A 23795-nucleotide genomic window follows, 5' to 3' on the forward strand; every position below is an offset into this window, starting at 1 on the left:
TTGAAATGGAAAGAGGTAAGTGTTATTATTTTCACTTAATAGGACAAACCAAAATACTATATATTTTTTTTGTGAAGAAGATTAGCCCTGAGCTAACATCTGTTGCCAATCCTCCTTTTTGTTTTTGCTGAGGAAGATTGGTCCTGGGCTAACATCTGTGCCCATCTTCCTTCACTGTATAGGGGATGCTACCACAGCATGGCTTAATGAGCAGTGCGTAGGTCCATGCCCAGGATCCGAACCTGCGAACTCCATGCTGCCAAAGTGGAGCATGTGAACTTAACCACTATGCCATCGGGCTGGCCCCCAAAATACTTTTTAATCTAATAGCTTCTTTTTTTTTTTTTTTTAAAGATTTTATTTATTTATTTTTCCCCCAAAGCCCCAGCAGATAGTTGTCTGTCATAGCTGCACATCCTTCTAGTTGCCGTATGTGGGACGCGGCCTCAGCATGGCCAGAGGAGCAGTGCGTCGGTGCGCACCCGGGATCCGAACCCGGGCCGCCGGCAGCACAGTGCGCGCACTTAACCGCCAAGCCACGGGGCCGGCCCTTCTAATAGCTTCTTGCATTTTAAAATTTAATATTCCAAGTTTGTCTCTTCACAAAGTGAAGTGTGTGTGTGAAAGAGAGAAACTACCTAGTTTTATTATTACTGTCAAAGTTAGCTCTAGTTTTTATAAAGAAAGCTCTTACTGTTGGATTATATAGCGTCAGTGACTAAATTCCAGGATCTTAAAATCAGCTCTCACACAGTCAAAGTTAATGTTTAGCAGTGAGAACAATGTATAAATAACCATATTTATCTGTTTGTCTCTTTTGTTCATTAGCATTTATATGAAACGTCTTCAAAAAACCCCAACTTCAATAAATATTAGTTGGATTATTGGCTTCTTCGATACTTTGCTTATATATCATTTAGTCTATTTCTGACATTTCCCTATGATAGTTCAAACTCAAAATATGGAATGAGCTTAGTAATAAAATTTGATATTTACTCTTTTAATGTATTTGCTATAAGGCCTAAAGTTCCTTTTCTCTATGGAATTGAGCAAAGACTGGGATGAGGTATGATGGGTAGTCAGTGTTCTGCAAAGAAAAGTAGGAATGGACAACCTGAATCAAAGTGCTCAGCCCAAAGCACAAGAAAATGTCATTTTTTAACAAAAAATAAAATAAAGTGTTGTAGACGTAAACTCCTTAGCTTCATTCCTACATCTCCAAATGCCTGTTGCAAATTTCCACTGAGTGATCTGTTAACTTCAAATTGAAAGAAACGTCTAAAATTGGAGTCCTAATCTTCCCCACTTACTGTCACCAGGTCTCCGCATTCCCGGATCATGCTATTACTCAGGATAGAAACCTTGGAGTCATCTTGACCCCCTCCTTCTCTCTTGCCTTCCTATAGCCAATCATTCATGAGGATCTGATCCCAGCTTTTTCCTTTATACCAAGCGTTGAAAACTGGTGGCCCATGTGCCTGCACACATCTCTTTATGTATGTATGTATGTATGACTATGTGTACATATGTGTGCATGTATTGAACAGTTTTAAAAAAAAAATTGAATCAGAATGCCTTTAGGCGTGGCATGTACTTTCTAGTTAATCATTGCCTAAACCGCCTCCTTTCCTCCAGTTTTCTCCTTCTATTCCTTTCTTTTACAAAGGTTACTTGAGTTGTTTAAGAATGGAATCAAATCTTATTTGTGGTAAAATGAAAAATGCGATTGGCAGCACCAAGGTATTCTTTGATATAAATTTTCTAGTAATTTGATACAAGCAGTAGGGGTGATAAATTTTTTTCTTTGAAAATAGAATGAAATCATCATAAATTTTTATACCTAGCAATTCCAGTCAGAATTTAAGTCATGGAAACTCTCCACAGGACCTCAGATATTTGAGAAGGGTTATTATTTTTTTCTAGTAGGACTAATTACTTTGAAAAAGAATTGAGGATAGGATAAAATGTTATTCTTAGTTCAGAGGGGAATGTTAACCTCCCTCTGAAAAGTCTCTGTGGCTTAACCTGCCTGATGTTCTCAGCTCACTATCAATTTGAGTAAACTCCCCAGGTCATTATAAATTGCATCAACTCCCCAGATACTGTTAATTTGATGATACCACTATCTACAGGAACTCGAAGCTGTAGCTCTTCCTTACCTCTTATATATGAGTTTCTGTATTATGTGGTTTGGGTTGAAAAAGTCAGGACTTGTCAACATTTGTAAACCTAAGAATTACTCTTATTTTGTCTTCATATACCCAAAAGTCAGACCCAGAAGGCACTAAAACATTTGCATGTAACAAAAAACTCAGCAAAAATATTGGGTTAAAATATGTTTCCTCCACTGATTTTTGAAAGGTTTCAGCCAAATGTGTGCTTGTGTTGCTGAAGTTTGTTGAATTCAAATTAGTACTAGATCAAGAAATCACTTATTATGAGGATAATTTTCTTTTACACGCATAAGTTTGAGTTACTAAGGAAAAAAAACAACATCAACATCTCTGAGTCAAATGTGATTCACAAGAGTTAGATTTTAAATGTGAAGTTCTGGGACTATTTTATCCAATTTGTTTCATTTGTTTTCTTTTTTTACATATACATAAGAATGTATTAACATTTATTTCCAATAAAGTCTAAAAGAGTTCTTTCAATAAGTATCAATTCTTGTAATAAGAAAGCTCCATATAATAGTTTAATTGGCAGGCTTTTTTCTTTAGTAGCACATACAACTGATTGCATCTTTTGTTTAGATAAAATACAATGATACTAAATACTTCATAGGATTGTTATGAGCGACTAAATAAATTAATATATAGAATAATTTAGAGTAGGGCCTAGCATTTAATAATGCAAAATAAATATCAACAATCATTATAATTGACCAAGGAACAATGACATAATCTTTGAATAAAAAATGCATTATTAATAATGACAAGGCCTTAATTACGATGCAGTTCTGCAGTTGCTATTCTGTCAGGATGAAGCCATCCTTGTCTACTTACATTATAGTCACATTTGAAGAAACTGATGGAACATCTCGTAAATTGGTCTCATCACAGTTAAGCTCTAAACCTCGGCAAAGACATTGCACAGGAATTGAACCAAGCACTGAATAAGGAGGAAACAGTAAGGAATGGGGATGGTGAGGGACCAGGAAGAGGAGGGAAATGAAAAGAAAGAAATGAAAACCTGTGAGAAAATTATTTAGTATAAAGTATGTCATGTTTTACCTAAATTTGGGCAATGCTTTAAGTTTCCAAAATTTGCTTTTAATTTAATGTTAAAATGATGCTAGAACATTAAGATAGGAAAACATACACATTTACCAGCCCACGCATTTTTTTAAATAGACTGCTCCTCTCCAGTTGTTGCAAAATGAATGAAGTCATCTGCTCTCACTCATCCTAGGAGAGGAGCTATGTCCCAGGGTGACATGATAGTGTGTGACAGCCTTTAATGTCCATATTAAAGCCACTACTTAAGAGTAAAGTATTTATTAATAGCATAATCAAACCTTTAATAGAAGACTAAGTCATTTTTAACTAGCGAGAAAGAAAACTAAACACCAAACTACAGTGTTGGTAGAATTTTTTTTGAAAATTCAGGCATTCTTCAAAGGATTTTTAATGATCTTTTGGCTTATGTAGGGGTGTTATAGAAGTGAATGTTTTTTATGCATAGCCATTCTATTCTCACTTATGGGAGTTGGAAAGAGAAAGAGAATGGGATGTATGCCTTTGGCCATCTTGTGGGGCTATAGTGATAGTCTTAAAGATGTGATTCAACATTTCTAAAGTCTGTTAGAGACTTGCAATGATGTGTTCATGTAGCTGAACAGTAAAATGGATTATTATTCAGTATAAAAAATATAGTCTGATTCCTGCCTTGATGGGGGAATGGTTGATTACTTAGAACAATGAGGAGTGCTTCCCTTCTACAATTACTTTGAAACCCTACACTGTATAGCATGATGTCTTATTATGAACTCATGGAAAAGGAGACTCAACCCCTCTGATTACTTACGGCATTCAGATGTTACTGCCTCAGAGGAATATGGTAAAGTCATTTTGTAGTAAGTGGAAAAATATTTGTCAAATTGCAAAGACCATCCACTGTTGTCTCCTAAAATAAAAATCAGAGAGTAGAAAAGTTCAAGAAAACAGAAATATTCTGGAGTGTTGAGGAAAATAGGTCCTTTCTTTAAAATAAACGCATGATTCTCAAGCATAGTGAGATAAATATTTTTTGAGAGCTTGTACAAATCTGTATTTCTGGGCCATCTACCTAGAGATCCTGATTTCATAGGTCTGAGATGGGTTTCCTAGTCTCCATTTTTGACAGGCACTACAGTGATTCTTCAGCAAGTAGCATTTGGACCACACTTTAAGAAACAGTACTTTAGATGTACTGAGCCGCAACACACTGTTCTTAGCATATTAATTATGATTCTCTCAACAACAATAAACAAACACATAGAGACAGAGATTGGATTGGTGGTTACCAGAGGGGAAGGGGGGAGGGAGGAGGGCGAAAGGGATAATTTGGCACATGTGTGTGGTGATGGGCTGTAATTAGTATTTGGGTGGTGAACATGATGTAATCTATGCAGAAATAGAAGTATAATGATGTAGACCTGAAATTTATATAATGTTATAAACCAATGTTACTGTAATAAACAAAAAATTAAAAAAAAAAAGAAATTGATTGGAACAATACAATAAACCAAACTACAGACTTCACTCAGAAAAATAAAAAATTATGATTCTCTCAATCTTCTTCGATCATTTAAACTGATGTTGGAGATTATTAACATAGATAAATGGTCATGATAGTTAAATAAAAAAAGAAAAAAATAACATGACCAGCATGAACTCATTCCTTTCTTTTTTTAAAGGCATTATGGTGTCACCTTTTAGTTATTTTTAAACATGAGATAATGAAGCCAGCCAGATGATAGAATGGGGATGTAGGAGCAGATTCTCTGGAGATCACTGCAGATGGTACAAGCCTTCATCCTACTGGTGATGAGTGTTGAATGTGACCTTTTCCAGAGGTTTTTAAATGTTTTCAGAATGCTACCGGAACTCTTTAACAATGTATAAACATACAGACAGAAGACAGATATTATACAATTTTATCTTATTTCTATAAGTTAGTGTTAAACATAGCACTGATTTTTAGAAATTATTTTTCCCATGTATGTATACAGTTGTGCGTCCCTTAACAATGGGTATACATTCTGAGAAATGTGTCATTAGGTGATTTTGTCGTTGTGTGAACATCATAGAGTGTACTTACACAAACCTAGATGGTATAGCCTACTACACACAGAGGCTATATGGTACTAATCTTATGGGACCACCATCATATATTAGGTCTGTCGTACACCAAAACGTCATTATGTGGTGCAAGACTGTAACTCAAATCCGAAACTTGAATCCAGATATTACACCTTCATTCAGTTGCATGGATCTGGTGAAACTGACCTATACTATATCCATGGTTTCAACTCTGATCAGAGGACTTCCAAATTATATCTCAAGCCCACACTTTATCTAACGTGTGACATGCAGTCAATTTACTATAGGCACTTCAAATTCAACATTCCCAAAAAGGAACTCAGTATCTTTCCCCATATAAACTTGCTACTCCTTCTAAATTCTCTGGATTGGTGAATGGTTCCCACAATCTATCAAACTGCCCAGAAAAGAAAGATTAAGTTTATTGGGATATGCTCATACCTGATTAAATGTAATTTGTACGATTTCCCCCCACCCCAGGTTATTTTCTTATTTTCCCGTGACTCATTAACTCTTCCATGAAGATTACATTTGGGAAAAGGAAAGGTATTCTAACATAAATGCTATATATACTTGTAAAATTAGACTTCCTTTTGGAAGTCCCACTAAAAATGAAAAATTGGAAAGAAGATTATTAAACATGTATTTATAGCATTCTCCTTCCTTTAGCATTACTCATTAGTTTTAAAACTTCTTTGTCACAGAAGATTTCAAAATAAACAAAAGTAGCAAAGCAGTATAATGATATCTCAATTCAGAGAGAGATAATTGATGGACCTCAAATCTACCAACCGCAGACTTCAGCATGAGACTCCAGCTGGCCACCAGTAACTAGGTGGACAAGGGACAACACTCCAGAACCAGCAAATACCAGCATATATCCATTGAATACCCAGGAGCCAGTTCAAGGTGCCCGCTCAACCCTGGACATCATGAGGATGATATTTTAGGCAGATAAAGAGAAGGAAGGGAAGGTAATTTAAGAGATTGAGCTTTGTACAGCCCAGTAGACACTATAACTTATTGAGAATGTGGTGGATTTTGTGTGTTTGCTCCTCCTCCATTCAATCTTCAGTTTAGAATGCTTTCTCATTCTTTAGAAGTCGGTAACTTAAATCTACGTTTTCCAGACCGCAAGCAGCTAAAGATCTTGTTACAGATAAGTTTCTACCAATTGGATGTCCTCGCGTGAGACTGGAAGTCCGTAGACACGAGTCTTGTTGGTACCTAGTGGGAGTGGGGCAGTTGCTAAGGCCAGTCTCAGGGTTCCAGCTTCACGGGTGAAGAGATGGTCAGCAGCAGCAGAGGTGGCAGCAGCAGCTGCTTCTTGATCTTGGGCTTGCAACTATGGTGGCGTGTTTCCCACCCCCGACTCCTGCTTCTGTAGCCTTTACAGTGATTCTATAAACACATTCCTCTCTGTATGAAATCTCTTGTTTCTTAAGCCAAAAAAAAAAAAAACAAACCATTCTATAATGGTTTCTGTTTCCTCTTTCTAGAGAGGTTTGCAGACAACAGACTCTGAAGGATAGAAACATTGGATTGGTTATCTGAACTGGTTGGTTTTGAAGATAATGGCAATCCTGTTAGCATTAGAAAACCAGACTCTCCAAGTTTATGGCACACGGTGACAAAAAATGTTACTTAAATTATCACTTGTGGCTTCCTAGGATGATGTGCCTCTTAGAAGGCTAGACTCTGGCAAAGCGGTTGCTATGATGAATCATTAGAATGAAAATGAGAAATTTCAAGGGTTGTGGAATGAGTAGGCTATGGAGATGCCCTGGAGAGATTAAAGAAAGAAAATGACAAGCTTAGGGTTTGACATTATCTGCTCAAAAAAGTTCAGAGAACCAGGAAGCTTCCATGACTACCCTAAAATAATCTTTTACTTCTTATGACCTCAGAACGGATATAGCCTTAAATCAGACAGAATCTGATCCAATGGGTTGCCAAGATTACAATATAAGCTGAATTCATGCTTTGACATATCTTTTACGTGAACATTAAGACAATAATTTGGAAAGAGGGACCCTGTGAATTGTAATGAGACATTTGAGTGTTCAGTTGAATTGGAGTAGCCTAAATCCCCATCCCACTGAACCTCTCTTGCCAGCAGAAGCAGCTCCCTTTCCCTGCCAGATGAGGTTAGTTGTAGTTTGTTGGAGACATGTTAGTTACTTTCCTTGAGGTAAATAACTTGTCAACTCTCTTCAGGCCCTTTCATAATCATGTTCTTCCCAACCTATTGTAACTAGAGTCAGATCCCAGCATGCCCCAGAAGACAAGTACCAAGTTGATCTTAGAAAGAGAAGATTGACATACCAAAAGATTTTGCTATTTTGTATAAGCAGAAACCTAAGGAACTTACGTGGGAACAACAGTTGCTAAGAGTACTAGATTAGGAGGGACTGTAACTTTAGATTGGGCGAAGCTAACTAACATGGGTTTCTGGATTCAGTGTTCTAGCTCAAGCACTAGTTCGCTAGATTGTTGACTGAAATCTGGACTCAATGTTGCCCTAGGCTAACTGAAGTTGAGAGGGAAAAGCATATGGGTGTTGAATCACTAAAGGGATAGATTATGAGGGACATGGCCATTGTATTCTACAGCTGAAACAGACCCAGAGTGGGTACTGTAGATTGACTCACTCAACCTCCATTCAACTCGCCCTCCGTTGGTGTGCTCCTGTAGAGCAGAGGCTGAAAAGTGTAAACATTTCACATCTCCTGTAGAGCCAGGATTTGGGGTGCACGCCCACATATTTTGATTGGTAGAAGAGGTAAAGGTCATTTTCGTGCTGCTATGTCTAAAACAGAGACACAGTGTTAAGAGGCAACTGTGGCAGTGGAAGGGCATTTTGGATTTTACCAGCTTTGTGGGTGTCAAGAGGCAGTTGTGTTGGTGGTAGGAGTGGCAGGACTGACAGTGGTGGTGGCAGCAACTGTCTTAGTACCTGGATTGTAGCTATGGTGGTGTGCTTTGGGATTCAATGGCCCCAGTGGGGGCCGTGCTGACTCCCACTATTCCAGTCCTTCTGAGAATTTTGTAAGTATCTACTTTCTGTTTAACATACCTAGAGTGAGTTCTGTTTCTTGCATTAAATCCTGATAGATACAGAGACTGATTGAATTACTGGATTAAAATATGGCTTAAACATGATTGTACATTTAGTTAATTTTGGGAGCTCAAGTGGAATCTCAGGAGTCAGAACAAAGGAGTGCATTTTTTCTGAACCCATGAGCTTCAGTGTAATATAGTTTTGTGGTCTTGCTGCAAGAACATTGGCGACGATTTTCATCATCTTCCCGCACCTCCCATATGGGTTCTGGGGATAGGATCAGGAGCCCCACGAAATGTTTTGCTCTGCTGGTTGTTTGTTTTCTTGGTTGTCAGGTTGTAAAGTTTATGGCATTAGATTGTCCCCCTTTCCTGGTTTGGCTGAGTTTGATGACTTTTTTGGCAAGTTTTTACTTTTTTTTTTTTGTGAGAAAGATCGGCCCTGAGCTAACATCTGCCAATCCTCCTCTTTTTGCTGAGGAAGACCAGCACTGGGCCAACATCCATGCCGATCCTCCTCCACTTTATATGGGACTCCGCCACAGCATGGCCTAACAAACGGTGTGTCAATGTGCGCCCGGGATCTGAACCGGGGAACCCCGGGCTGCCCGCGGAGGCGCGCACTTAACCGCTTGCGCCACCGGGCCAGCCCCGGCAAGTTTTTACTTTTAAAAACTTGGTTCATATCTTTAGATATAAGAAAGAAGAATTCTGGGAGAGATTTGAATTCCTCCATTTTAATAGAGAAATTTGATATTAGCGCTTACCACTGACGGAACTAATATTTAGCAACCACATCCTATACTGTACTAGATAGATTAAAATAAACATTAGGTTTATTTTATCCTCATAATAACTCTTTTGGCCGTTATTGTCATCTCCACTTACAGATGGAAAAACTGATTCTGAGAAGTTCAAGTGATTTGATTAAGAAACAGAATTATTAAAAATAACTAAAGAATTAAAATAATGAAATTATTTTAATATTTTCTTTTCTATGCCAAAGAAATGATTTAATCAGTTTATAGTCTACCTATAGAACTTTAACTTTTGTGTGACATTGGCTTTAGATGTTTAGCAATACTACTTGTTGTTTGTTTTTCTGTTTGTTTCTTATTGAGGCTCTTAAATCAGAATTGTGTGAATTATACAAAAATTCATTTGAATAACAACCAGAAGTAGTTATTAACTGGAACTTCAGTTAATCATTGTTGTTATTCATAGAATCAATAAAAGTATTGCAAATCATTAATGTATTACTAAAAATATTAATTAAAAATTAGTTTTCATATTAACATTATGAATTTTTTTGTGTGTGTGTGAGGAAGATTGGCCCTGAGCTAACATCTGTTGCCAATTGGCCGTGAGCTAACATCTGTTGCCAATCTTCCTTTTTTGGCTTAAGGAAGATTGTTGCTGAGCTAACATCTGTATCCATCTTCCTCTATTTCGTGTATGGGATGCTGCCACAGCATGGCTTGATGAGCGGTATGTAGGTCCGCACCCAGGATCTGAACCTGCAAACCCCAGGCTGCTGAAGCGAAGTGTGCAAACTTAAACACTATGCCACCTGGCCCTGTTATGAATTTTTATACATTTATAAATGTTATAAATGAAACATGTAAATCAAGTCATTTGGCCCTGGATATGTTGGGGCATTGACTATTTTTATAAACAAGTTTTTTATGTACCCACAGAGCCAGGATGGGCTTGCAAGGGTCTGAAGGATTCAACCTTGCAGGTTGCGGTTCCTTGTTTCACTTTGTGGGAGGAGGAGACATACACCTCATGTTCATTTTCATGTTCTTGACACATCCACCCAGACCTCAGAAAACAGCAATGGAAATTAGGTGAGATGACAGCACTCCAGATCATAGGGCTGTTTCTGAGGGAAGTGTTTCCCTGCTGCTATGAAATTTATGAGATGAGGAGTGTGGGTGACTGCCAGAAGATGTTGATTTTCTTTTCACTCTGGTTCATTAGCAGGCCCTATATTTAACTGAGCTTTTACAAATGAACTATTTCAATTTGCTGCATTTTTACCATTAATAGAGAGTGCAGTGCTTAAAATCATGGCCTTTGTGCCATTTCCCAACTAATCCTTTGTCCCTCACCATTGCTCTCTTGCCCTTCTATTTTAAGGGATTCGCTATATATGGCCTTAGTTGCAATGTTTTAGTCCAACAAATCCCAATGATGTAGTTATTTATGCTGCTTCTCTTCTCTGTCTCTTTCTGAATCCTACTCCTTTTCTTTCCTTTCTATCTCATTGTACCTCATCTCACACACACACACACACACACACACACACACACACACACAGAGGAAACGAGGAGAAAGAGGGGTGATGTCAGGAAGGAAGTGGGGAATTTTAGAAGGCAGAAAGAAACAGGATGAACTTGCTTATATTTCCCCAAGTCAGAGCATATATTTTGTGCGGAAGATCTCTTTTTAAACAGCAACATCTTCAAACAAACAAGCTTTTTAGTAATTAGTTTTTACCTTCCTTTCTGCCTTCCCAAAGCATTTTCTTCTTCCCATCCGTTACTTCCTCCCACCAGAAGGCAGGAATATAGAACATAGAAAATGTAGCCAAAATCACAAAGTTGGAAAGTTAACCTTTTTAAAGAAAACATCTTTTGGTATATGAGTTTCTATACTTTAAATCCTGTATCCCTCATATTTTAAGGATGTATGGATGAGGCAGTGAGAACGGTTCTTCATACTTTAGTAATAATCCCACTGAAATTTGACTCTCTGATTTTTCTTTAGGCATCAGAGGGTAAAGAGCACTGTACTAAGAGAATATTGTATAAGGGGATACAGTTTCCAGTATGCATTGGTAGTTCTGTAAGAACAGCCTTGATTAAAAATACATATATATTTACTAAAAAAGATTTTTTTTAGTTAAAAAATTATGTAATAAAGCTGTGAATAAAAATTAATGACATAGATCAAGAAAAACCTGGTCTTGGGGCCGGCCTGGTGGCACAAGTGGTTAAGTGTGCGCACTCTGCTGTGGCACCCTGGGGTTCGCCAGTTCGGATCCTGGGTGCGCACCGACGCACCGCTTGGCAAGCCATGCTGTGGCGGTGTCCCATATAAAGTGGAGGAAGATGGGCACGGATATTAGCCCAGGGCCAGTCTTCCTCAGCAAAAAAAAAAAAGAGGAGGATTGGCAGATGTTAGCCCAGGGCTGATCTTCCTCACCAAAAAAAAAAAAAAAAAGAAAGACCAGGTCTTGTGTGCTGCATGAGCTCAATAAATATTTACTAATTGAACAAATGAGTGAATGAATGGGGCTCTGTCTTCAAAGACACTTCAGAGAAAACCCAGTCTCTCTTATGGTACAATAAACTTTGGAAACTGGGGCACTTATCAAAAACACAGGTTTCCAGGCCCCTCCACTGGAGATTTTGATTTATTTTGACTTATTTATGGGGTGTGGGGATCTACATTTTCCATAAGAGCCCTACATCAGTCTTAGAACAAGTTTTGGAAGAACTGCAGTATGAGACTCGCCCCAGCAAGCTAGAGCGCTTCTCACACTCCAGTGGAGGACAGCTAGATTTAGTAAGAGAAAAATCCTGTCAACCAGAAGGAGCATATTTCTTTGCTAGCAAAGTTTCTGGTTGTTAACAATCAGGTAGTCCAAAACACTCAAATAAGATTAATTCAAGTGGTCCCTAATTTAAGGGCACTTTGCTTATATATCTCTCTTATTATACTTATTGTAATCTGTTTCATACTATGCTTATTTATACATGTATTTTGTCTCCTTATGAGAGTATGGTAGGAAATAATCTTCTTAACATATGTATTTTTTATATATCTCAGTGTCTACTAAGGTACTTTTAATATAGTTAAAATATGGCTCTTACTAGTCTCATAAAGTGTAAAAATTATATAAAATACTAAAATATTATTTCATTTGCACCAAGTATTTGTTATAATTTAGTTTTATGGAAAAATGGATTAGACACACCAATTCGAATTCTGGACAATGCATCTCCCTCTCCCATGCTCTCTGATTCCCCTGGCATGGCATGGGTGGGGGGGTTACAAAGGATGAGGTCTGGATGGGAATGAGAAAGGTCTAAGTTTTTTGAATGCACTAATTTGTCACGGTGCTATATTAGGCTTTCCTCTACTAGTTTCCCAGGATTCTCCTAGAGAAGAGAGCTCTGTGGTAAAACATGTTTGGGAAATGCTGCATCCTATACCCCCACTTAGAATTCATAATGCATGCTGGTATGACGAAAGGAGAACTCAGGCATTAAAGAAATATATTTACTTTTGTTTAACCCTTTTTATAAGATACCATACATTTCAGAAAGTGTTTGCTTTTACATTTGCACAAGAAAGAGTAAGCCTAGATCAGTGCTTTTCAAAGAGTAGATCCAGGACCAGCAGCATCAGCATCACTTGAGAACTTCAAAGAAAAGCAAATTCTGGGGCCTCAACCCAGAGGCATTGAATCAGAAACTCTGTACACAGGGCCCAGCAATCTGCTTTTTAACAAGCCTTCCAGCTGATCTGATGTCTGCTAAAGTTTGAAAACCACTGCCCTAGACTTATTAACCACTTTCTAGGTGTTCTGAATTGGATAATGTGGGAGATCAGAATTGGCCACCTCAAAATGTGTCTCTTTGGCTTGGTTATTTTTAAGAACAAGACTCTGAAAGAAGCTTTGACCTTCCCCCTAACTACCTAAAAGAATTTAAGATAGAAGGCCTGTTCTTGGAAGGAGCTATCACCATAAGATAACATTATCTATAGCCAGCCCGGCAAACACTTTAACAAACATCTGCATTTTCATCTCCATGTAAATTGCCTCCCCTCCACCATTTGAAGCCCCAAACCACTACCCCCAACATCCTCCTTTGTCTTTAGTTGAAAATGGTATTTAAGGTGGCAGCTTTGGCCATTTTTGTGAGTTATTCAGTTTTACTGGGTTTCTCCTAGGTATACATGTTATAAAGCTTTGTCTGATTTTCTCCTGCTACCCTGTCTCATGTCAATTTTATTTTCTTAGACCAGCCAGAAGGACCCAGGTAGAGGAATTTTCTTCCTCCCCTACAGTTATAAAATTGTCTGCATTGGGACGTGAATCATTTCAAAACTCAAATATGTGTGATATTCACCTGCAGTGTTTGTTAAAAATGCAGATTTCTGGGGCTGGCCTGGTGGCACAGTGGTTAAGTTCGCACACTCTGCTTTGGTGGCCTGGGGTTCGCAGATTTGGATCCTAGGCGCAGACCTACACACCACTTATCAAGCCATGCTGTGGCAGGTGTCCCACATATAAAGTAGAGGAAGATGGGGATGGATGTTAGCCCAGGGCCAATCTTCCTCAGCAAAAAGAGGAGGATTGTCAATAGATGTTAGCTCAGGGCTACTCTTCCTCACCAAAATAAATAAATAAATAAATAAATAAATAAATAAATAAATAAATAAATAAAAATAACCCAGATTTCTGTGCTCCACTCCTGCCTACTGGATCAACATTTCTGGGGATGGAGCTCAGGACTCAGCACCTTTCACCAGCCCCCAGGGGACTCTGCTGTAGCTAGTCCTCAGAGCACACTTCCCGAACATTCCTATAGATTTTCAGGAGCCACTCCCAGGTCCCCTGGATGTTCAGATTTTGAAAAATCAAAAGTTTAGGTCCCTTGAGGATATGATGTTAAGTGAAATAAGACAGACAGAGAATGACAAACACTGCATGATTTCACTCATATGTGGAAGATAAACAAACACATGGATAAAGAGAACAGATTAGTGGTTACCAGAGGGGAAGGAGGTGGGGGAGTAGGGAAAAGGGGTAAAGTGGTACATATGTACAGTGATGGATAAAAATTAGACTATTGGTGGTGAGCATGACGCAGTCTATACAGAAACTGATAAATAATAAGGTACACTCGAAACTACACAATGTTATAAACCACTATGACCTCAATAAAATAATTGAAAAAAAAAGTTTAGGGACTTGTACTTTGTCAGAGAGGAGGCCAGAACAAAGGAGGGTGTGGTGATATTGTGTGCTAAATGGTCTCTTTTATTAAAATGAAGACATAAATCCTATTGGTGACAAAGAATACATACTTATTGATTAATGAATGAATAGGTGGTTAGCTTATAAAGTTTGGATTTATGCAAAGTTGACCATTCCTGATTCTCAGGTATTTACTCAATTCTCAGCACCCATTCTTGGGACACAGTAGAGCATCTTTGTCTCTGAAAGTAATGATTCCCCAGAGTAGAGATGCCCAAGGCCGTTGGAATAAACCTTGAGGTGCAGCCTGGCCAAGCAGAGCAATTCAAACTAGTTGTGTGGGATCTCTTTGAACTTGAATGACAATAGCAATTTTCTGGACAGAATGCATATACCTCTTTTTGGGCTCTTAGTACGTTGGGAGGCAACTCTCTGAAGAAATGAAGGGGTATGACCTTATCCTGGGCATATTTTAAGGGACATTGAGGCCACTAAAGAAATCACCTTTTGTGTCCTATCTAGTAGGAAGTGTTCTGAGATGAAAGTCTTTGTGGAGTTAACTCAAACATCGTTTAAGCATTGTTGGACAAACATGGATAAACATATTTGAGGTTAAAATGAGGTTTGAATTTTTAGAAGTCAAGGGTTCAGCTATGTAGGTATTTCCAATGACTGTTTGAGAATAATAAATAGAAAACTGTCATTTTTGAACGTACAATGCATTGTTGTGTATTAATACACGTATTTGTGACCCATGTCACTTTTCACCCTATGGTTTTAACCATAAAAAAGACAAACGACCTACTTTAATGGAATATTCTAAAATGAGGACAGCTAAGTTCTACATCAAACTGCCCGGCATTGCCATTATTATGACAGCTGTATAAAAGGCTGTATTTAGAAAATACAGGAATATTTAGTGTTCCAGAATTTTAAATGCAGACCCAATTAAAAATCAAAACAGGGGGCCGGCCCGGTGGTGCAGTGGTTAAGTGTGCGCGCTCCGCTGCGGGGGCCTAGGGTTCGCAGGTTCCGATCCGGGCACGCACCCACGCACCACTTGTCAGGCCATGCTGTGGCGGCATGCCATGTATAAAGTAGAGGAAGATGGGCACGGATGTTAGCCAGGGCCAATCTTCCTCAGCAAAAAGAGGAGGATTGGCATGGGACATTAGCTCAGGGCTAAACTTCCTCACCAAAAAAAAAAAAAAAAAAAAAAAATCAAGAGTCCTTGAATACACTTCAAATATTCTTATAATCTTATTTAAAAATATATATCATCACAATTACACTTATAAATAAATACTGTTTATCTAATTCTCATAGATTAGTAAATGCCAAGCCAGGGACAGAGAAATATTCTGGGGATTAACAAAGTTTTTCTTCTCTTGACTTCCTTGCACGCTCTGCCCTTTCTCCTATAGTAAGCAGTTAGAGTTTTCCACTTTCATTGCCTTGGGGACAGAATGACGCAGAAGTTTGCAGATAACAAAGGAGTCAAATTCTTAGTATTTGATTTTCAAAAGCCTAGGTTTGAGCGTTGAAAATAGATTTGGAAAAATAAGAAAGAATAGCCAGTCTTTGCTGTTCCTAGGCTGGATAAGAAACTTGGAGCAGAGAGGGAGAGTGGAAGGGTCTTCTTTCCCTCCCTCCTCCCTAGGCTTAACCTGGGGGAAACCAGAAACTCCTAACCTTCATTACATCTGCAAAGACCCTATTTCCAAATAAGGTCACATTCTGAGTTTCTGGGTGGACATGAATTTTTAGCAGATACTAACCTACTACACCACTCAAAATGTATTAGGAAAGGTTTTCATTTCCTTTATGGACAATGGAAATACTAATATGGAAACAGAGTGACAAATGTTTTCATCCTTTTCCCACGGACAAGGCTGCTAAAGTGCAGAGCAGGTGAGGGACATTCAGAGCCTACAGAGGCGAGGCATCAGAACTGAGATCTTCACGGTAGAGTAATTCAACCTGCCTCCAACAGGGGGATGAGGCTGGGTTAGTGTAACTGCGACGGGAGCCCTTTTTGAACAGCCATTTGTTTATAATACAGTAGAAGGAATGCTAGCAAATCCTAATCTGGAAATGCAAAGAGTTCCTTTAAAATAAAAATCTAGATGTAGTGAACAAATTCCATAGCATCTGAGAATTTGATGCTACTTTAATATTTCATTTTTACCACTGAGCTAGTACTCAGTTTAAAATGGACATCATAATTCCTGAATGAGAGTCCTCACCTTTTTGTAATCAAGTTCCCTTGGTATATACCCAGGTGTATTCCTAAGCGTCTGAGAGTTTTAGCTGAAAAAGTGAAAGGTCCCTTCTTTTTTGGTTTGTCATTGTTGCATGGCTCTAACGACTCTTTAAGACATTTTTTGGCCTCTATTCTGATTGCATCTGTGACAGTTCTGAGTAGAGACGAAAAATTGTTTAGTGATACATGGCAAAAACACACAGAAATTATATGGGAATGATACCAAATGGCATAACTCAGGGGAAAAAATTTGTACATCTGCATATTGAAGTTTATCAGTGAGGATCAAAGTTATTATGAAAATGGTGCAATCAATTATGACATACGTATGTCTATATATGTATATAAATTCTGTATTGCCCAAACATTTTAGGAAGAAAGGGATTCCTATGAGTTCAACTGAAAACTTTAAATCTTTTGCTTTTGCTTGCATTGTGCCCATGAAAATGTTCAGTGATTTTGATGTCTTATGCTTTTTGGACTGAGATATTTTACTTTTTATATTTAGTAAACTGTTCCATTATAGGGAAATTATGGGTTTTCTAAGAAAACTGGGAACTTAATAGCCAAATAAGAGTGTTTAAAAAAGCCTGTAATAATACAAAAGTAACAGTTCTTTCTAAATATAATTAGTTCATATTATAGTTTGATACATGAGGAGTCAGTTTAATTTATTGGATGGTGTTTCATTTTTTGGTGATGCCCCTAAATTTTATTACCACTATTTCCGTTCGAGTTATTTTTCCACTTTAATAATTATTATTGGTGTCAATGTTTAAATAGCTTAAGAGAAAAAGGGAGAGGATTTTGGAGCTATTATTTAGGACATATCTTATAAGGTCTAATTAAGGAAAAAGTTTCCCCTTCCATTGACAATATTTAAGTTGTAAATGGTCACTCTACTAGTGATTTTTAGCTGTGAGTTTTTCTTTTGTTCATATATTAAGATATTGTATTTTATGTGATTGCAAATACATTTGATGCTGCTTATTCAAATATGCATGAGATTCACATATTCTGAAAAGAACCAACTTTCTGACTTAATTTAATTAGCATTAAACAGAATTTAAATATGGATGTCTTAAAAATGAACAGTCTGGGGAGCATAAATTATCCAGATACTATAAAATGAAGGAAAAAAACACAACTGGTGAATGAAATTAAAGTAATGAGAAGCAAGACAAAATAACTACATCTCATAATTTTTATCACCTGGATCCTAATGATGGCGGTGAAATTCTGCCATCCTTCCTGGGAAGTTCCAACCTACTCATGCGTGAACAGCAGCAGCATGCCAACCGGCCATCTTTGAGGTTTTGAGCAGAGCTCAATTTTTTTGTATTTCTAGATGACTGTAACTAGTGGAGTGCCAGTTTTTCTTCTAGAAACTAAAAAATTTGATAATAATGATAATAATGGAGTTTGTTAGCAAGTTAGAATGCTTGCATACCATATCGAAAACTTGATTCTAGTTTATTTCTACTGTTGCTACTACTTTACATGTATTCCTTATTTTCTGTTCACCTGGGTTTAGGTCAGTGGTTCTCCAAATCTAGTATGCATCAGAATGACATGAAGAGCTTATAGACACATTGCTAAGCCACTGGCAGAGTTTCTGACTCAATAGAGCTGGGGTGGGGCCTGAGAATCTGCATTTCTAACAACCTCGTGGATGATGTTGATGAGTTTGGTCCAGAACTACATTTGGAGATCCCCTGGTCTAGATGAATTTTAAAAGAGTTATGTGATTCTGGCACAAGAAGACCAGGAACAGTTTATTTTATTTTATTTTTTTGTGAGGAAGATCAGCCCTGAGCTAACAATCATGCTAATCCTCCTCTTTTTGCTGAGGAAGACCGGCTCTGAGCTAACATCTATTGCCAATCCTCCTCCTTTTTTTTTTTTTTTTCCTCAAAGCCCCAGTAGATAGTCGTATGTCATAGTTGCACATCCTTCTAGTTGCTGTATGTGGGACGCGGCCTTAACACGGCCAGAGAAGCGGTGCGTCGGTGCGCGCCCGGGATCCGAACCTGGGCCGCCAGTAGCGGAGCGCACGCACTTAACCGCTAAGCGACGGGGCCGGCCCCAGGAACAGTTTAATATAGTATTTGTTACATAGACATGTCTTCATAAAAGTAGATTATGATTTTCCCCATATTTCCAAGACTGGACTTCAGGGTTTTCAAGTGTTGACAATGGTGAATAAAGTTTTAAAATAGCATACTCTTTTTTGTTTAATAAAAATATTTTAATATTAATTGCTTTTCAAATGTCAACTTTATTTTTAATAATTAGTATTAGTTGATTAAACAATATGCTATTCATTTTCATATGCCCATATTGAAGGTATTTATATGCACATATAGCTAGAACTTGAGTTATTCCATCCATGGCCTGAATATTTCATTTTCATAAAAGTTAGTGATACACACCATTCCCTGCTTGTGTCAGAGATCCCTAGGATGATAGATTAGCAGGACCGTGGGAACAGATTGCTTATACTACCTTGACTCAACTTGCTTCATACTTCCTTTCATCCATACAAACCAAGACTTCCCTGGTTTGGAGTCCAATCAAATGTAAACAGTTTCTGGGATAGAATTAAAAAGATGTGAATGCCAAAGTAACTGCCAAATATAGTAGTCAATAATCTGATCTGCATGGATTTACTAAGTGCCTATTATATGACAAGCATTTTTATACATGTAAGTCACTTAATCCTCATAACAAATTTATTATTCCAATTTCACAAATAAGGAAAATGGGACTTAGCCATAAGAAATGACTTGCCCAAGTATCAACAGATAGAAAGAGGCAGTTCCAGGGTTTGAGTCTGAAACTTCCAAAGCCTGGTTGAGGAATCTTCCTACAACTCTGTTTCTATTTTAAAAAGAAAGTGAGGAAAAGTTGTTGCTGTTGTTGTGATTATTTTTGTAAACTACTGACAATATAATGATTCTATATTAATAAATTTGGAGTGCTAATTGGGAGAAATCGATTCCAACTCAGGATTAAATAGTTCTTTAGGAAATTTTTGTTTTAGCCAATGACAGTGATTAGGAAGCTTTTTGCCTTTTAAAAACTATAAACCCTTTTGCAAAGCTGATAAGTTATGGACACTTTTCTCATTGAAAATGCACCTGTACACAAATACACAACATTTTATAGTTTTTGGAAGATTCACAGACCCCCTGAAGATTGTCTTGAGTCTCAAAGAGTTCACTGACCATAAGATAAAAACCTCCATTTTGGGATACTCAGCTCAAGGGTGAGGTACAGGTGGCAGGAATCTTTTTAGAGCTACATGGAAACTAAAAGCAACTGCTTGGATTGTTTCTTTGGAGGTAAAGATGTTAAAATCTTTATAACAAACAGCCTATAAACTTAATAAAGTGAGCTGAATAATAGTTAAGATCTAATTTATGATTATTGTTGTGGACTTGGTTTGAAGGAGAAAAGAATAGAAGACAGGCATGAAATAGAAAGAGAAGTTGAGAGAGCAAAAAAAAGGGATGGGGATAGTTAGAGAGGCAGAACGGAAGTGGGGAGACATGAAACGATGAGATGGAAAGAGAGAGAATGGCCCACAGACCCATAGAGAGTGGAAAAAACATGTGGAGGAAGAGAAAGTCAAAGAGGTAGAAAAAGAAGAAACCATTATGGATAGAAACCTTTCTAAGCTGATTTTTGTTCTAATGAAGTATGGTCTTCACAAGAGTTGAGCCCATACTTGTCATCAGAATTCAATTCTAAGTATAAAGAAATAGCCCTTAATGTTTTTCCTAGTGTTACATTCTTTCTATTAAAATTCACCAGGGGGGCTGGCCTGGTGGCCCAGTGGTTAAGTGCGAGTGCTCTGCTTCGGCGACCTGGAGTTCACAGGTTCGGATCCTGGGTGCGCACCGATGCACCACTTGTCAAGCCATGCTGTGGCCGCGTCCCATATAAAGGAAGATGGGCACATATGTTAGCCCAGGCCAATCTTCCTCAGCAAAAGGAGGAGGATTGGCTTCGGATGTTAGCTTAGGGCTAATCTTCCTCAGCAAAAAAGAGGAGGCTTGATATTGGATGCTGGCTCAGGGCTGATCTTCCTCATAAAAAAAAAACAAACTCACCAGGATTCAGAGTAATGAATATAATTAAGGGCCAAATATACCAACTTACATAATTTATCTCCTGCCAAAATAAACTATAGTTACATTTTCAGGAGATGTGGGAAAGCTTACCCACCTCCCAGAATCAATAGGATGCACACACACACCTACTTACATATACTTATAACTACAAAATCAAGAGTGTAGAAAAATATCATTCCTTCAAATATCAGCTGCTGTTTCAGTAAGATAAGTAAATAGATACATCATGGTTGCTCCTAGAAATATTTAAATTGTTTAACAGATAGGACTTCCTAAAATCATGCAGCGACTCTGAGTCACTGAGATTTAATATTAGCTTTTATGGGAAAAGCAAATGTAATACCAACTGTGGTAGAATTTGCAAAAGTGACTGCAGTCTGCCCTCCCTCTATCCACGTCCCTTGCGGTCTGACTTAGCAGCTCCTCTCAGTAGCAGCTCCGCTCAGTAGGAGGAGGGGTCGATTTCACCTCTTGAAACAGGGCTGGTCTTGTGATTTCCTTTGACAAGGATGTGGTGGAAATGGCAGTGTGCCACTTCTGACCCCATGCTTCAAGAGGCCTTGCACACTTCCACTTTGCTCCCAGGTGCCCTGTCTCTACCGTGAGAACAAGCCTGGCTTAGCCTGCTGGAGGACCTGACTTGAGTCACCCCAGCTGTCTCAGTCAAGGTCCCAGGCACAACGACAAGGCTGATCCACAGATGCCTGCAGATGCATGAGAAAGTCCAACTGTGACCAGAAGAACTGTGCAGCTGATCTCAGCTGAGCCCAGCCTGATTGCTGACCCACAGAATCTGAGCTAAATAAATGGTTACTTCTTAAGCCACTAAGTTTGAATATAGCTACAGCTGACTGATACGCCAGTAAACATTTATTGAGTGTTAAGTATATGTCAGATCCTCTGCTAAGCATCTTAGATACATTATCTCATTGAATCCTCTTAACAACCCATGGACGCAGATACTCTTTTTATCCACAGTTCACAGAAAAGAAAACAGCTATTTTTACCTCCTCATAGCTAGGGGAGGGTAAAAATTTATGCCCAGGTCTCCCAAGCCTGACCTCTAAACTCCAGTGCTGTACTGCCTCCATCTGAATTTGCTGGTTGGTGAATCCTAAGAAACTTGTACAACTTTCAGGGTTATTACTTTAAGAAATGTTAATTGGTCTCTTTAACCTTAGCACCAAGGCAAGAGTTCACAAACCTTGTTCTCTGAGAAACTACTTTTGGTGGTGAATTTGCCGCTCCTACCAGCTTCCTTCTTGCTTCCCACCACCATGTCCCTTGGTGAGGTGCTCTCACGTCACTCTAAATGGCTGGTGGGTTGAGGGGAAAGTGGTTGGCAGTGGGCGGAATACTTTTACCTTAGTCAAAAAAATTCCATGTAGTATCCAGTTATTTTAACAAGATGGTATATATTTTTTGGAAGAAGAAAATACGTATGTATAGCCATCAAAATCAAAGGTAATTGTGGCGTAAGCTCACCAGTTTAGATAGTGTGCTTAGTGTCGAGTTACCGCCACCACCTAGAGACAATGTTCCAAACTGCGAGGTTTAATTCCTTCAAGGTGCCTTAAAAAATCTGTAATGCTTGAAAGACGCATAACAGCAAGGTCTCTTCAGTGTTATCAGTTATTTCTGCAACACTTAGAATTGTTGCATATGTCTTTGTCCTCCAAAAATAGTACCTCGTTCCCCCATGAGTGAGATATCTCATTATTTTACATTATTAACCAAAGCTCATTTTTTCCAGTGAGTCAGATCCAGCCAATTCAAGTTCTTTTATAAATCCGTGTTTTTGATGCTTTGGAAATTTGAACAAAATCCTAACTGAAAGCCAAGTTTTCCCAGATATTCTAACTGGGCAGAAGCCCTACTTGTCGGCTTTATAAAGTCATAAATATGATTGTGGGTTATATAATAGGTAAGCCGGACTTACTGCTTTTTTCCTCTTTTAAGTTTCATTTTTCTTTCATAACTGTAGTAAGCAAAAGATAAGAAAGCAATAGCAGCTAACAAATGTTACCTGCTGTATGCCTTTGCATTTAATCTTCTCAAACTCTCTTAGTGGAGGTACAATTTTCAAACCCTTTTACAACATGAGGAAACTGAGGCAAAGAGAGGTTAGGAAGCACTCTCAAGTTTACATAATTGGTTATTGTTGTAGTCAAACCAGGCAGTCTGCTTCAGAGCCCACATTCTCAATTTCTGCACCTTTCTGCCTCTACGACATTAACTGGGCAGGTTTGCGGGTTAAAAAACTTACTACGCACACAATCACTACTTTCCTGAAATATTGGCTGTGATACTAATACACAGAAAAGAATGAGTATTTTAAGCTAACAAAATAAATGTAAGATTTCCTTCAGCGACATTATACTCTGTATTTCAACTTAGTTTCCTCTTCTCCCCTTCCTCTTTCGGATACCAGAGGTCTCGGTGACTTCACCTTCAGTCCGTGTGCCTCTGGTTCTCGCTGTGACTACAGGCGCTGCACTCACCGCAGTTGTCCTCATCCGCCCGGTTCCCACAGTCGTCCACACCGTTACAGTGAAGAAACTGAGGCAAGCACTTGGTCATGTTCCCACAGGGGAAGTAGCCGAGGGAGCACTTGACATCCTGCCCACTCCCGTGAGCAACTGTGATGAAGGAAGGAGAGAAGGTTAATACAAAGGCTCTGCAAAAAGTGGTCTCCCCCAGTATTCTACAACCAGTTGGTCCTCTCATTCTGGCGGGTACAGCCCTCTGTATGGCAGCCTCACCTTACTTACTAGCCCGATGCCAACTATTTTCCAAGAACCTCTACTGCAATAGGATGCTCTTTTCCATGTCCTTGGAAGGTGCCAGGATTCTCCTCTCTTTGCCTTTTCTCATGCTGTTTCCCACCCAGAATGTCTTCCCCATCCCTCTATGAAATGCCTGCCTATACTTTACAGTTTAGCTCAATTCCCCTCTTCTTTTCTAAACGTTTTTCAGTCACTTTTTTTTGTGTGTGTGTGTGTGAGGAAGATTAGACCTGAGCTAACATCTGATGCGAA

The 23795-nt window shown here is 38.5% G+C and overlaps 1 protein-coding gene across 1 annotated transcript in view; it reads right to left on the reverse strand.

Moving 5' to 3' along the window:
• The window catches only part of RXFP1 (relaxin family peptide receptor 1), a 101837-nt gene that overhangs the window by 37556 nt on the left and 40486 nt on the right, over positions 1-23795 (reverse strand). The window contains exons 2-4 of the mRNA XM_004420963.3: positions 23259-23396; positions 4027-4125; positions 3006-3111 (exon numbers count right to left, since the gene is read on the reverse strand). Coding sequence (XP_004421020.1) covers positions 3006-3111; positions 4027-4125; positions 23259-23396 — 343 coding nt within the window. The remainder of the gene's footprint in view (positions 1-3005; positions 3112-4026; positions 4126-23258; positions 23397-23795) is intronic.

Source organism: Ceratotherium simum, chromosome 12, assembly GCF_057802395.1.
Source record: "Ceratotherium simum simum isolate JZ-2026a chromosome 12, ASM5780239v1, whole genome shotgun sequence".
Lineage (NCBI taxonomy): Eukaryota > Metazoa > Chordata > Mammalia > Perissodactyla > Rhinocerotidae > Ceratotherium > Ceratotherium simum.